General features: G+C 39.6%; 1 protein-coding gene across 1 annotated transcript; it reads right to left on the bottom strand.

Moving 5' to 3' along the window:
- Nucleotides 1-14,336: 14,336 nt before the first annotated feature.
- On the bottom strand, nt 14,337-15,424 carry LOC148938256 (uncharacterized). The gene is made up of 3 exons (XM_089076228.1): nt 14,939-15,424; nt 14,646-14,825; nt 14,337-14,444 (listed from the first exon to the last, which is right to left on the bottom strand). Exons 1-3 carry the CDS (start codon nt 15,422-15,424, stop codon nt 14,337-14,339), a joined length of 774 nt encoding a protein of 257 aa, XP_088932354.1.
- Nucleotides 15,425-16,197: the final 773 nt, after the last annotated feature.

The following is a 16,197-nucleotide window of genomic DNA, read 5'->3' as shown; positions in this document are numbered from 1 at the left end:
CCTTTTAAAGACATTTTTAAGACTATCAGAAAGACGTATTTTTGACGTTTTAAAGACATCTTTTCTAAGACATATGTTCCATAACCTCAATCTGTCATGTAATCTGTAATATAATAATATCTGTAATATAATAACCTAACCTTTAAAAGTTTTGAATAACAGTTCTAAACATAATTATTTACATTACCGACTGTGACATTTATTGAGAAGCGATTACATATTTTTTGATTGGACTAAATGATTAATTTTGATATAATGTAACCTATAAAAATATTGGCAGTTAGTTTATCTAGTATTCTAATATTTTATATTAATATAATATACAAGAACGCAATTAAGATGAAACTATTCGGAAACATATTGACAAGAGGAAGAATATAAGACAGAAGTCGGAATTATTTGATAAATCAGTATATTAATGATTTAATATCTACATAACATTTCTAATGACAAAATTTATTTCTAATTACAATAGATAAATCAAAGTTATGTAATTATTATATCAACGATGTACCAATTTATTAAGTAATTCCAAATTCTGCATCATATTCTTCCTGTCAATAATTTCCGTATAATTAATTTTTATGCCATTATAGAAGGTCCAAAAATTCCAAATAAGACGTCTGAAATATGTCTAAAAAATGTCATTTATTAAGAAATAAGATGTCTTTAAGACATCCCAAAGACGTCATAAATCGGTCTAAAAGATGTCATAATATTCTTTGGATTATAATATCTAAGGATATTAAAATAAATAAATAAATAGATATAGGTTATATTTAACTTATGAATTATATGTAATGTAAATCAGATGTTTTTCATAAAAAATTTTAGATAAAAAGTTAAGATTTTTTCTTATTTTTAAGGTACAATGACAGAAGAATATTTGGCATAGAATATATTAAAAAAAATTTTTTAAATATGTAAAAAAAAAAAATTTAAACAAATAATTTAAATAATTATATTTAATAGTATTTAAATTACATTAAATACAATTATTAATAATAATAAATATTATTATTAATATTATTATTATTAATAATGATTAATAATATTAGGTGTACAAAAAAGTTCTGAGCTTTAGATTTCATACAACCGAAATAACAATTTAAATTTTATATATCTTTCCGCCCTTTTGCGGTTTTAAAGCGTTGACATTTGGTCTTCTAAAATGCCATACGATTTGACGTTTGATGCACATAACCTCAAAAATCAGTAGTGTTCACGATGACAATAACAAAAGAGCATATTTGATTTTCCATCCACTTCGCGTTTCATCTGAAGAAAAATGCTGCTGAAGCCACTACAATGATTTGTGCTGCATATGGAGAGAATGCTGTAAGTCATACTACATGTAAAAGATGTATCAAAAATTTCGTCAAGGAGATTTCAGTCTTGAAGATGAACCGCGTGTTGGACGCCCTCAAAAGATTGAAACGGACGAATTGCAAGCACTGCTGGATATAAACTCTGAACAAACTGAAAAGGAGCTTGCAGAATAGCTTGGCGTTACGCAGCAAACCATTTCCGTACGTTTACATATGATGGGAAAGGTTCAGAAGGAAGGCAGATGGATTCCGCATAAATTGTCCGAAGACAACAAAAATTCTCGGCGTGATACTGCACTCACTTTGCTTTCAAAGTTCCGGAAAAAAGATTTTCTGCATAAAATCATTACAGGCAATGAAAAGTGGATTCTTTATGATAACTCTTACTCACAAAAGAAAATCATGGGTTGACCCTGGTCAACCTTCGATATCGACGCCAAAGCCCAATATCCACACTAAGAAGGTTTTGCTCTGTATCTGGTGGGATTGGAAAGATGCGTTGTATTACGAGTTGTTACAACCGGATGAAACAATCACGGCAGACCGCTACCAACAACAATTGACCAATTTGAGCGATGCATTAGAAGAAAACAAGCCAAAAACTGGCCAAGGACGTCGTAAAGTGATCTTGCTTCATGACAATGCTCGATCACATGTTGTGAAAGCGACTCAGGACCATATCTTTGCGTTAAGCTGGGAACTTCTCCCGCACGCGGCGTATAGCCCAGACATGGCGCCTTCCGATTACTATCTATTCCGGTCGCTGCAGCATCATTTGGCTGATCATTTGGCTTACACATTTCGTGAGATTTTGAAGAGATACGAAAATGCATTGATGACTTTATCGCTTCGAAGCCGATGAGCTTCTATCGTCAAGGAATTCGCAAGCTACTCGAAAGATGGCAAAAGGTCGTTGATGCAAACGGGAAATATTTCGCTGATTAATATTTTTTTGTTTGTTTTTGAATAAAGATTGAATTTTACAAAAAAAAAGCTCAGAACTTTTTTGTACACCTAATAATTTTAAGTTTGCTTCGTATAATCTGTTTATTAAATTATTATACTTCCTTTCGTGTTCCTCTAGTCGTGTTCCTCTAGAGGAGACATATATAACGATATCGTCCATATTGACGAATAATTCTTTCCTTTGTAATCCGGTTAACACTAGATCCATTAGACGTTGGAAAGTGGCAGGTGCATTTTTTAGTGCAAAGGGCAGTCTATCGAATTTATAATGCCCGAAAGGAGTGATAAAGGCTGTTTTTTGGCTGTTATCTGAACAATCCATTTTGATCTGGTGAAATCGCAAACTGAGAAGTATTGCGCTCCTCCCAATTGATCAATGATATCTACAATGTTCGGTAAAGGGTAGGCATCTCCAATGGTCTTTTCGTTCAATGCTCGGAAATCCAAAACCATTCTCCAGCATTTGTTTCCCTTTGAATCTTCTTTTTTAGGCACTATCTATATAGGAGTGTTATATGGAGATTGAGATGGCTTTACTATTCCAACTTCTAACAATTCTCCTACCTGCTTGTTTATCTCCTCTTTATGAACTTGTGGAAATCTGTACTGTCGTGTATTTATTGGCAGGTCATCTGTGGTTGATATTTGGTATGCAATACATGAGTGGCAGTTAATTTTTCGCCAGGTATGTGGAATCTGTCCTGACTGATTTTTATAAGTTTTATTACCTTTTCCTTTTCTTGTTCGTTTAAGTGTTCCAATTGCAAGAATTCCATAATTTCAGTAAGCCGATCCCTTTTGTCCTCTTTTGATATTATTAAGCATTCGTGGGGATTATCAGTTAAGATAATGAGTGATAATCCTTGTGTGAATTTGTCTTTATGTTTTGATTTATGCTTGCGTATACTTTTATCAAATATTTCTTGAGACTGATTTTATTTTGATGAAAAAATTCTTTTTTTCATTTTTTATCTTTCATTTTACAGTTATTAATTAAATTTGTCCTTCCTATGAGCTCCTTGATAGTATTTTGAGACGTTTTTGTTCTTTTATTTTTTTCCTTCGAGAGCATCCCAATTTTTCGAAATTTAATATTTTTTTAGTTGAAGCGGGAAATTCTTATTTTTAACTTTTCTTGGATAGAGTTGTGTTGAGTTACGCAATGAGGTTTGGTAACTTCCCTTCTCGCAACCGACGGAGCTGGAAATTGTTAAAGAAGTGTGGAAATTTTCCTCTGCAATTCCAGAATTTCCTTTTGAGGTGGTTTGGCTATTTCCACTCTCAGGATTTTTAGGACTATTTAAATTTTTGGACGAGGTTCGGTAATTTCCCTCTGCAATTTTAGGAGATTCTCAGGAGAGGTTTAGAAATTTCCCCCTCCAAGGATCTTGAGATGGATTGATATTTGAGCAGAGGTTTGGTAACTTCCCTCTGCAATTTCAGGATTTTCAGGAGAGATTTGCAAATTTCCCCCTCCAAGGATTTTGAAATTAAAACCTTCATTTTTATTTTTATCTTTATTTTCCGATTTCTCGGAAATGGATTTGATTTTCATTTTCAGGGTTCATAGAATTCTTATTTCTCTCTTGGTTTGTATCTGTACTCCCGTCTTCAAGTAAGTAAACATGTTCGTTCTCATTCTTAGGATTGGTAACCTTTTTGGTATTATTTCCATGAAGAGTATTAACCTTGTCATTGACAGTTTCAGTACTGTCCAGAGATAATGAATACGTTGGAATTTCTGAAATATGCGCCTCGAGATTTTTTTTCATGATCGTTGAATATTTCGTCGAGAGTCTTAAGTCGCAATATTGATACTTGTATTTCTGTTTCTTCGTCTAACGTACTTATAATATTTATGTATGCTTTTCCAGCAATATTTTCTATTATGGAATCTCTCGAATAAATTCCATGTGCTACTTTTAATTTAGGTATCCGATCTTTACTTCGGGATTACCTATTCTCACATAAAATAACGACTCTGAACATAGTGGTACGATGATGATTTCTGGAGAAGAGAATGGTATATTAATTCCAAGATATGTGTAAATATTCCTGAGCATAATCTATCGTTGAAAAGGTTTGTTTGAAGAAATCGTTACCGAGTATACCAGATTGTGAAATAGGGAAATCGTTAGACACTATGTGGAATTTTACCAAGATTTTAAAGAGAGTTAAGGTAATTTCACCGAGAGTATAAACGGGGTATTCATTTATTCTATTTAATTTTAATATGCAAGAGTAATCAATGCAAGAGTGATCAATAGCAATGTTTTTAGTTTATCTTCTTTGATTATATTCGGTCCGGAATCAGTATCTAACATAAAAGTTAAGGGGAGAAAAGGAGAATTTATCTTATCTAAGATTATCCGGACAGTAGACACGCGACTATGTTTGTCGAGGTTTACTGTCACGGGTTCGGTATGTTTTTTATCGGGGTGTTGAAGTCGATGGGTGTGAAACCTGTTCGGTTGCACACCCCCGTTGCACACCCGACTAGGGTGGACCATTGGAGTTTTTCGAATTGTTTGTTTTTCTGCGATTATTGTTTAAAATTCGTAATTCGCAGTTTTCTAAAAGATGTCCCTGTGCTTTGCAGTAGCGACGGAGAGCTACCCGATTTTTTAGTTAATTTAGACAATCTTTAACGGTATGACCAAAGTTGTTACAATTTTGACAAGAGATTTTCGATTTATTTCCCGCTGTTTGCTGGTCGATTTTGTTTCTTCCAGCAATTACTGGTCGAATGCCGTTTGTCGCACCATTAGCAGCATCAGGAAAGCCTTTTGATTGCTGTTATTATTCGTATGACAAATCTTAGCATTATGTCCCGATTTTAAACATAATTGACAATGATAGTATTTTCGCGTATGTTAACGGTTCGTCGTGACTGGGTCGCGAAATCGACACGTATTAGCGTGTGTCCGCGTTTCTTGCAAATCTGGCAAGTATTTCATTTCCCAAATTTTCGGTTCTATTATAATATGATAAGAATTTTGATTAAACTTCCTACAACTATTAGCTGAATGTCCGTCTTTATAACAAATTTGACAGGTTTCTCGCGGTACAATAATATTAATTTGTTTTGAAGTGGTACATAATCCACGGCGCAAGTCCGAAATTCTCTTTCTATACGTAATGCATCTCATTCTATACGTAATACAGTTCTCTTGACGTCGAGGTTTCTGGCTACTCTTTATTCAATTTCCGGATTCAGATCTTTAATAAAACATTTACACATATCCTTTTCTAACGAGTCCATGATACTACGTTCTGGGAATTTCCGGAATTTCGATTGGCCTCTAATATTTGTTTCCCTAAAATCTTCACCCGATTTGCGTAAATTACAACGTCTTCATTACCTTCATTACCCTTTTGATAAATAGAGTCTAGTTCATTTTGTAATTGATATATGTTTTTGCAATGACCATAAATTTGTTTTAAAAAATTTGTAAGTTGAACAACATTGTTGAAGTCCTGACTTGCGACGATGCGACGGGCTTACCCAACTATTCGCGTTCTTATAACTTTAGTGAATTGCGATTCGGCTTCATCTGGTAACATGGTTTAGCTTCCTCACATCCCTCGATAAAATAACTTAGAGGGATAATAACTTAGATGTTCTGGCCGTCAAAGAAAGGGATGGCCTCAATAGCGTATTTTAATGTGGCGAAAGGATTATTTTGCGCCATACTTAATTTACTTAAATTTTCCGTCTGACTGTTCGTAGTAATGTCAAACTTGCCCGCTAAATTTTCGGGGCGTAATGTATTAGATTCGAATGCTTTGCAAATGGTTTCTAATTCTTTAACAATTGAAGTCTCTTCTAAAGGAAAGACAATCGATCTGGAAGCAGGAGTTTTCACTGGGGTAGAAGTGTATATAGTTTCTGATTTAGGATTTTAAGATTACCGCCATTCTCTAGACCAAGATTGTAGAGAACGTCTATTTTAGTCTTGTCGTCCTTAGACCTCATAGTCATTCCCGTCTCCAAAGATCGCACTTATCATCCCGAACGAGCCCCCAAATTTCCGCTATTTGTTACGTTCAGTCCGAGGTAATTATTTTTAAAGAGAAAATAGATAGGCTAGGAAGGACGCTCCAAATACCGCAGGTGGGCGTTGAGGCGTTCCTATGAACGCACCGTGCAGATCCACGAGTGCGAATTAACGTCTTGAGAAAGATGCTGTGACTTCGACTGCGTGACATGCGTCCGTCAATCCGTAATTTAGGCAAGAGAATTTAATCTCTTTTACCAGGGACAGGATCATGTGCGAATTTTGGGATAGCGGGGAACGAAAGAGGGAGGAAATAACTAAACGTCAAATAATTTGAATTCTACATATAATTGATAATTTTAAATATGTAACGCGGTTACCTCGCTCGATGCTCGGATCGGCTCGCCAGGTTCGAGAAGAGGGGAGACTCAAGCATTCGCGAACACAAGTTGCAGCGAAAAGATCGTTTATTGGTAGAAAGATAGATACAGAGTAATGCAGGGTCGGGTAATAGGTCGCAGTGTCGCTAGTAGCAAAGCGGAGACGCAAAGCGGTTAGCGGCGAGAAGCGCAAGACAGGTGCGGCGTGCTGTCGACAACGGTTTATTTACACGTGACTATGACGTCGCGGTTACAACTAAAGAACTTAGAGCTACCGGCTTATAACTAACGGACTTAATCTGTATCGCATGCACTTACAAGCTAATGTCAGGTTGGACGGCGAGGTATTGCGGGCAGGGCCGAGTGTTACGTCAAGCCCTGCCTTCGCAACGGAAACCGGCGAAACCCGATGGAGCTGAGCGAAACCTCAGCCCGAGGAGTGGTGACAGGAGTCGGCGAAACCCGATAGAGCTGAGCGAAATCTCAGTCCGAAGGTAGAGAAAACCGGTGAAACTCGGCAGAGCCAAGCGAAACCTCGGCCCCGAGAGATAGTAGGTACTGGTCAGGTCGGTGTCAGGAGTCGGATCGCAGGATGGGATCTGATCTTGATGTCTCGGCCGGCCGAGCTTATATACCCGGTCGGCGTTCCCCACTGCGCGCCGTCGGTCTGGCGGTGGAGAGTATGTATGAGAGTCGGTATCGCGTGGGGCACCATAAGAGATAGCGTGAGCGAGACGGCGTGTGCGGCGTACAGGCAAGCGAGTGAGATAGCGCGAGCGGTGTGCGTGCAAACAGGATAGGTAGCGCAGGATAAATAAGCCAAGTGTATATCTATTTATATATATATATATATTTTACAAGTAACGGCCCTGCCGTTACAAATGAATACAAATTTAACAAAACTACAAGACCTACGTCATTATTTCTTGTTTTCAAGTACATTTGCTTAAGGTATATTTACATTTGATCGATAAAAAAAATGTTACAAATGTTTTTTTGTGTTCGAGATGAGTAAAGGAACGGAGATTTATATAATATACATACGATTGAATATTCTAAAAAATTTACGGATGCATTATTCGATTTTTGTAAGAATTCAATTATATTTGTATATTTGTTCACATTTTATAATTATTTTTATCCTACTATTGGATTTTTTATATATTTAAATTTATATTTTGGTATCTGTGTGTGCGTGGTTGTTTCGGGGAGAAAGTCAGATTTCTGGTGATGAGGTCTAGAGGGGGAGGGGAAGGAGTTTGGAGTTTGCAGAACTCGTCCAAAGATTCCTTAGTGAGGAAATTTGGATGTTGGAAATCCGGATCATGACGCTCCGGGAAGAGTGCGCTGAAATCTGGGTGTGACCCAGCCTCAGATAGTCTAATCGGGGAGTAGGACGGAGAGGAAATACCCGGTGAATAAAGTCTTATGCCGGAGCAACTCGTGGTTTCGTCAGTTCGTGTAGAAACCTTGGATGTTCTTGCCGAGGGATAATTGGCTAGTCGACGAGCTCGCTTATTGCGACGATAATGGAGCCTCTTCAGAGCTCGTCTCCGTCTCTGAGCGTCGGAAAGAGAGGATGATGTAAATTTCACTGGAAGAAATGGATTAGTGAGAGTAATTGTTGGAGTATGAGAGAAATATCATTGGCCGTAAACCTTAAGGCTATCTCTGAAATATGTCGAGAAGCCGAGAGGTCCGACGGAGGAGAGAAATGAAAAAGGGAAAGAGAAAATTGTAAAAGAGTAGATTTCCCGAATTATTCGGTCATGAACCTGCTGAATGCTCCACAACGCATAGGAAGCCAGAGAAATTCGACGGCTGAAGCAAACAGAGAGAGAAGAAGCAGATTTTATCGAATTATTCGGTGGCTATAAATCTGCTGAGTGCTTCACAATGCATAGGGAGCCAGAGAAATCCGACAGCCAAAGCAAACAGAGAAAAAGCAGATTTTACCGAATTATTCGGCGGCCATGAACCTGCTGAGTGCTCGCATAGGAAGCCCGAGAAGTTCGACGGCCAAAGCAAAGAGAAAAAGAGAAAGTGAGAATTGTGAAAGAGTAGATTCTCCGAATTATTCGGTGGTCATGAACCTGCTGAATACTCCGCAACGCATAGGGAGCTCGAGAGGTCCGACGGCCAAAACAAAGAGAAAAAGAGAGAAAAAAGAGGAATAGAAATGTAAGGAGAAAGGACAGAGGATAAAAAGGACGTAAGGGAGAAATGAGAAAATATAAGGAGAAGAGACCCAAGAGTTATTATTAGAGAACTATGTGTAGTTAAACTTACTGTTATTCTAGCTGGAATGCCGGAGACTTGGGACTTGCGAGGTGATGAAGGTGGAAGCGGTGTCACCAGGAAACTTGATCACTTGTACTTATGGTGAAAAAAAATATATTTCGACTGATAGAATTACTAACAAATTGACTGAAAACTGTTCTGGCCGAGTGAAAAAAAGAAGTAGCAGTAGTGCCTTCGTGCCTTTAAGGGTGTTATATATGTGATTTCGTTGAGGAAAACATCTGTACACATGTTGTTCTTCCGCGATTAGAATAATAGGGATTATCCGAATTCTAGTAACCGATCCCCGGAAGAAATCAGTTGCATAATCGTCGCGATCTAACAGCGTAACAAAACATGTGTCACCCGTTTATTCGCTTAATTAAATTCTAATAACTGATACCCGAAAAAGAAGAATCGTGCAGTCGTCACGACGTAACATATACTTATTTGCACTTTGTTATCGCGTATCGATAAATAAAACGATATCTTGATTATAACATCCTGCACGATGTCGTCTGTTTGCTATAGTCATCCATTATAAAATATTTAATTATTAAAAAACATCGCATTGGCTCCGCGGTCTCGATTGTATAAAAACTTGAATTTATAAAAAATGATCGCAAAGCGCGCTGAAATGTATAGTCAATGCGTTTAAATAAAAAAAGTAATTCGATATTTACCCGTTACAACGGGTACTCCACCGTAAACTCCACCATTTTGACCTTCTTATTTTGGAGAACATCTTTCAGCACGAGTATTTATTCATCGTGGCGTTGGGTTTAAGGATGTGTCTAAGGATATACTGACGAGCAATGTTTTTTTTCTAAATATGTTAATATGAGAGACACATAAATGATAACAAACGCTCTTATCGCGCGTATTAGATGCGGTTAGAAAAACGCGCGATCCCCGAGGAAAGATTTTTTTCCTCGACAGTTCTTTCGAATCGTCGAATACGAGAAAACGTACGCGATAGCGAAAGATCGTTCTCGTCGAACGATCCCGAAAAAGATGATATCCGATGTATTCAGGTGAGTTTTATTATATTCGAAGAAAAGAATAACAAATGTGAAAACGATATTTGTGTTAATGTTTAATAGCAATCTTTCTTCAAATAGAAACGGTCTCGATAGATAAAACAAATAAGGAATAGAATCTAAAAGAAAAATAGAAATTAAAAAATAGAAGCTAAAACTTTATCTCATTCGCGGTTAACAATTTCCGGTTCGCTTGCGAGTAAAGTTTCGTCGCGACAACGGATGTGTCTCGTCTTTCGATAACGAGAACAAAGCGCGAGAAAAGATCGTATTGTCGAAGTTGCGGTTGTATTTCCGATGAGTCGTTCGCGATTAAACGAAAGCTAAAAAATAAGACTTCGCGTAGAGTTAGGCGCGATCAAAAAATGAAAACTAAAAATAAGATGTTTAAACGATCAATGAAAAGTTAGAGTAGTTCATTGCGGTTCGCGTCGACCTCCACCCCTCACAATCGATAGCGACATCGATCGAGCGGCTTGCGCGTATTTCGGTCGGCGACACGCAGTGTCGATTCGACTTCCGCTGCGCGCGGGATTGCCGTAGTCGCGTGCGCGATAGCCGTTATCGTGGCGATTCGCGACTCTGCCGCCGATAACGACGAAGAAGTGATTCGGTTTTTGCAAATCTACGGATACCTGGACGGCGATAACATGCAAACGATCATCCGATAACGCGACGTTGGCTCTGAGACACGCAATCGCGCTTTTCCAGAAATATTACCGTATACTTGATAATGGGATTCTTAATGACGCTATGTTGGAACAGATGCGTAAACCGCGATATGGCATCAAAGATATAATGAGTTTTGTCTTGGACAAGTTTCCGAAGAAATGGGCAAAGACGCACCTCGCTTGGAACTTTCACCTGGCGAGCGAGAGCGTTCTACGAGTCACCGAGATCGCGTTCGAGATGTAGGCGGCGAATTCGTCGTTGACGTTCAAGCGCGATTCGATGAATCCCGATATCGTGCTATCGTTTCGGGAGGGCTTTCACATGTTCGTAAATCCTCGACATCACGGTAATCGAATATGTCGTTGCTGGATGGACTAGGTAACGTGCTAGCTTACGCTTTTTTATCATCGTCCGAAGTGTCGGAGTGTGCACGTAGATAACGCGGAGAAGTGGCACATCGAGCTGACCGCTAATCCTAACGATATGGTTCATGTACATATGTTGATGCACGAGATCGGTCATACGTTAGGATTACATCACAGTCTTCAGAAGAATTCGATAATGTACGCCTTCGTTCCCTCTAAGACTTTTCCCGTGCGCGAGGCGGATTTTCTTGCCATTCAGAATTTATATGGTTTAAAAAATAAGAGCAAAGTCTCGAGATCGATGCCAGCGACGACCACGATCCACTCCGTGGATCTGTGCACATTGCGACGCGTCGATGCGGTATTGGTGTTAAAAGACAGAATGGCGTATCGACGCCACTTATGGTCGGTCGATGTAAACGGAAAATCTTACGGCAGATCGTTGTTGGATGACGGACTATCTGCATTTCCTTCCTGATAATTTTGCGTGTTTGGCGGGCGCGTATCGACGACTTTCAGGTCAACTCATATCGTTCGTAGACGATACAGTTTACATGGCAGAATATCCGAGTTTCGAGTTGGTACCAGATTGGCCGAAGAAACTGAAGGATATCTAGGAAACTAAGGAATCTGCCTCCTAACGCGAAAATTAACTGTAGTTAATACTAATGCGGAACGAACGTTCGCGATTTACAATGACGAAATCGTGACCGAGATCAACGACTGCTCGATGATAACTGTCAGACATAACTCGTTGCGCGCGATATTTCCGGAGATTCCACCCGCCGTAACGTCCGCCGTTTGATACATCAACGATAATCTGTCATCGGTACTTTATCATTAAACGACAATTCTTCAAGCACAATGAGTTTACTAGAAGTGACTATGGCCGGTAAATTCGACGTGGAGATTTTTGGTATCGTGTGTCCAAGGGACGAACTGTTAAAACAATTGCGCGCTCTTCTGAAAAGACTCGCTCAGATGAGAAACGTATTTTCGATCGAGGACGATTTAGAGAAGACGGAGGAGGAAGTACGGAATTTTCGGCGATGCCTTCGATCGTAACGACATTATTGATTACGAACTTGAAGCTCTGTTCTTTGGGATGTAAGATTGAGATGAAATAAAATGAGAGAGAGATCGTAAAAAATGTTTTTTTATTTGTATTTTCCCAAGCATTTATGTAAGTAATACAAGCGATAGAATATTACAAAAGAATTTGATTATAATATGATATAAGTAATAGTTAAAAAAATCTGATTATAATATGATATAAGTAATGAATTTGATATATTAGGTGTACAAAAAAGTTCTGAACTTTTTTTTGTAAAGTTCAATCTTTATTCAAAAACAAACAAAAAAATATTAATCAGCGAAATATTCCCCGTTTGCATCAACGATCTTTTGCCATTTTTCAGATAGCTTGCGAATTCCTTGATGAAGCTCACCGGCTTCGAAGCGATAAAGTCATCAATGCATTTTCGTATCTCTTCAAATCTCACGAAATGTGTATCAGTCAAATAATGCTGCAGCGACCGGAGAGGTAGTAATCAGAAGGTGCCATGTCTGGGCTATACGCCGCGTGCGGGAGAAGTTCCCAGCTTAACGCAAAGATATGGTCCTGAGTCGCTTTCACAACATGTGATCGAGCATTGTCATGAAGCAAGATCACTTTACGACGTCCTTGGCCAGTAAATGGCCTCTTTTCTTCTAATGCATCATTCAAATTGGTCAATTATTGTTGGTCTGCCGTGATTGTTTCACCCGGTTGTAACAACTCGTAATACAACACACCTTTCCAATCCCAGATACAGAGCAAAATCTTCTTGGCGTGGATATTAGGCTTTGGCGTCGATGTCGAGGTTGACCAGGGTCAACCCATGATTTTCTACGTTTAGGTTATCAAAGAATCCATTTTTCATCGCCTGTAATGATTTTGTGCAGAAAATCTTTTTTCCGGAACTTTGAAAGCAAAGTGAGTGCAGTATCACGCCGAGAATTTTTGTTGTCTTCGGACAATTGATGCGGAACCCATCTGTCTTCCTCCTGAACCTTTCCCATCGTATGTAAACGTACGGAAATGGTTTGCTGCGTAACGCCAAACTGTTCTGCAAGCTCCTTTTCAGTTTGCGCAAAGTTTATATCTAGCAGTGCTTGCAATTCGTCCGTTTCAATCTTTTGAGGGCATCCAGTGCGGTTCACCTTCAAGATTGAAATCTCCTTGGCGAAATTTTTATACCATCTTTTACATGTAGTATGACTTACAGCGTTCTCTCCATATGCAGCACAAATCATTGCAGTGACTTCAGCAGCATTTTTCTTCAGATGAAACGCGAAGTGGATGGAAAATCGAATATGCTCTTTTGTTATTGCTATGTGAACATTACTGATTTTTGAGGTTATGTGCATCAAACGCCAAACCATGGCATTTTAGAAGGCCAAATGTCAACGCTTTAAAACCGCAGAAGGGCGGGAAGATATATCAAATTTAAATTGTTATTTCGGTTGTATGAAATTTAAAGCTCAGAACTTTTTTGTACATCTAATATAATATGATATAATAGTTTAAAACAATTTGATATATGATATAAATCGTTAACGCGACATTACAGTTCGGTGATACATTCCTGTCATTTCGACCACCAGTCGTACAGCTTGCACACGTTCTCCATGGATCAATTCTTCGCATGACGCTCGCAGTGGAAGGCGCAAACGTCGTCCAGGGTGTTCAGGCGCTTTATATCCTCAAAATCCGCGTCGATAGTCTCGACGATCACGTCGTGGTCCGCGATGACGTCGCCGCCGAGAATCTCCTCCAACTATTTCTGCTTCTCCAAGCCTTTGACATACACTCGTCTAGGCGCATCTCGCGATCGGTCACACACGCCGCTTCGAATCACGAGTTTCGAGAATCTGTAGGCGACGTCACCGTCGCTCCACTGCAGGCCGTGATGATTGGCGGTTACCTAGCACGCTCTAGATTTCTCCTTTGTAAGAAGATTCCAGAGTATCGCTTCTCGAAACACTCGATGAGTCAGCTCCTTTCCGTTTCTTAATATCGCCACCTCTTTAACCGTAAATTTCTCTCGAACGGTAAAACCTTGCAGATCGACGAAGATCGGTACGTTCGACATCGTCGCGAGACGGGGAAACTCGATTTTCGCGCTTCGCTCTTTTTCTTTATACGTTCGTTATCGCATAGAGAAAACCGCGGTTTCTTGTTTTTTATGTGAGTTTACGTACGACGTTCGTCAACGGGTTATACTTTATCACTCTATCGTGAATGATGAGACAATAAGCCGTTGTGTTAGCCGGAACGTTCTCTTTGCATTCGAATTCTACGCGAACGTCGACGATGGCGCTCTTGATCGATTCGTTTTGGCGGGAGCGTACCTCTCAACGTACTCCTCGGTTTCTGCGAGGATTACAAGCGCATAGTGATTAAACGCGCGGCACGAACTCATTCTGATATGCGTTCGCAACGATAACAATTGCGTGGCGCATCCGGATCAGAGACCAAAGATCACGCTGTGAGACGCAAAGAGCACGCGATCGATGACCACGAGCGGACCGCAGAAATCTGGTGATAGTCATGAACGATTCGCAGATCACGCACCCGTAATACATCTTTCGAAATTTCAGATACATCGTACAGCATGGCGAACTTGTTACGCTCGAAATCTAGATTCATATCGTCGTAGGGATAGAACTCGGAATTCGAATAGAATTTTACATTAGTCAGCTTGCAATCGTCGAATTTAGAAACGTCTTCCGACGGTATGTTTTTCCTTCCGGTCTGTAGTGCGAAGATTATGTATCGCGGTTTCTCCAATTGCGTCGCCGCTTTTACCGCCCACGAATGCTTGGTCATATTTTGCAACAGCGGAAATTCGTACAGATCCCACGAACGAAAGCCCAGATGCTTAGATATCGTCCGTTGTCCAACGTTCGCAGAAGCGACAGTTTGTTGACGTCATTCAGTATCACGTGCGGCATTCGCCACTGTATCTTCAGCAGCGTGATTTTTGGTCTCTGATCCGGATGCGCCACGCAATTGTTATCGTTGCGAACGCGTATCAGAATGAGTTCGTGCCGCGCGTTTACCACTATGCGCTTGTAATCCTTGCAGAAACCGAGGAGTATGTTGAGAGGTACGCAAAAGTTGAAATCATCCAACGCTATAGGCGGTATCTTCCATCCGGTGTTCTGTAAAGCTCTATCTCTCTCGTAGTTCAACGATACATAGTTTTTCATCAAGGTCATTATCCCGACGTTTCTGCTCTTATCGATCTCCATGCCATTGAGCTCGTATTGAATCTCGTTGAACATAAATGCGACGCAATTGTTGATTAGCTTCGCTCTCGTAACTTTCTTCGCCGTATCTTCCTTCGCCATGCCTTCTTTCGCGCTCTCTCTCGTCGCGAACTTTCCCTCGATATACAGAAAATTTTCGCACGGCAATGTGTACAGATCCTGCTATTGTATAGGTATTCGTATCTCGCTGTATCCGAACGTGGTGTTAGCGTACGGATTGTAAATGTGGGTCTCTATTCTCACGATCCGATCGTCAAAGATCGTCACCTCCGATACTTAAAATGTCGCTCGCCATATCGATTCCTCATGACGAAACCTAAAGATCTTAAGAACACGACGTTTGCGGTAGAACGCGGCGTTCAACTCGTTCGCCCTTCCCTCGCGCACCTTCCTCGTCGCGTCGTTTTGCGGTAGGATCGCGGATGTAACGTTTGCGTCTCTTCCTCTCACGTACCACTCGTTCAGCACGAGCATCTTTCGCTCTCGCGTATCTCTCTACTGCCTTCGTCGTCACACATGAAGTCACACCGTTATCTCCTCTCCGTGAAAGTTGATCGGTCGCCCGTTTCTGGGGGTCAATCATGTAACTTTACGTAAAATTTTTCACTTTTCATTTTTCACTTTTTACTTTTCATTTTTCATTTTTCACACCTTGACATTTCACGTGAAACTTTCCACGTATAGCAATTATATATATAGCTTGGATGCGTGGAAAGTGAAATTATGAAACATAGTTTCATAGGTTTTATAGCTAATGAAAATTATTTTATTGGTACAGTATTATATACACTTTTAATAATTAATTGTATATGTATTACGTACACTTAATCCTAACGCAGCCCTAATCTTCTCTA

Source organism: Pogonomyrmex barbatus, unplaced genomic scaffold, assembly GCF_055798465.1.
Source record: "Pogonomyrmex barbatus isolate J1 unplaced genomic scaffold, ASM5579846v1 scaffold1, whole genome shotgun sequence".
NCBI lineage: Eukaryota > Metazoa > Arthropoda > Insecta > Hymenoptera > Formicidae > Pogonomyrmex > Pogonomyrmex barbatus.
Note: the sequence above shows the minus strand (reverse complement) of the source record. Positions and strands in the feature narration are given on the sequence as shown.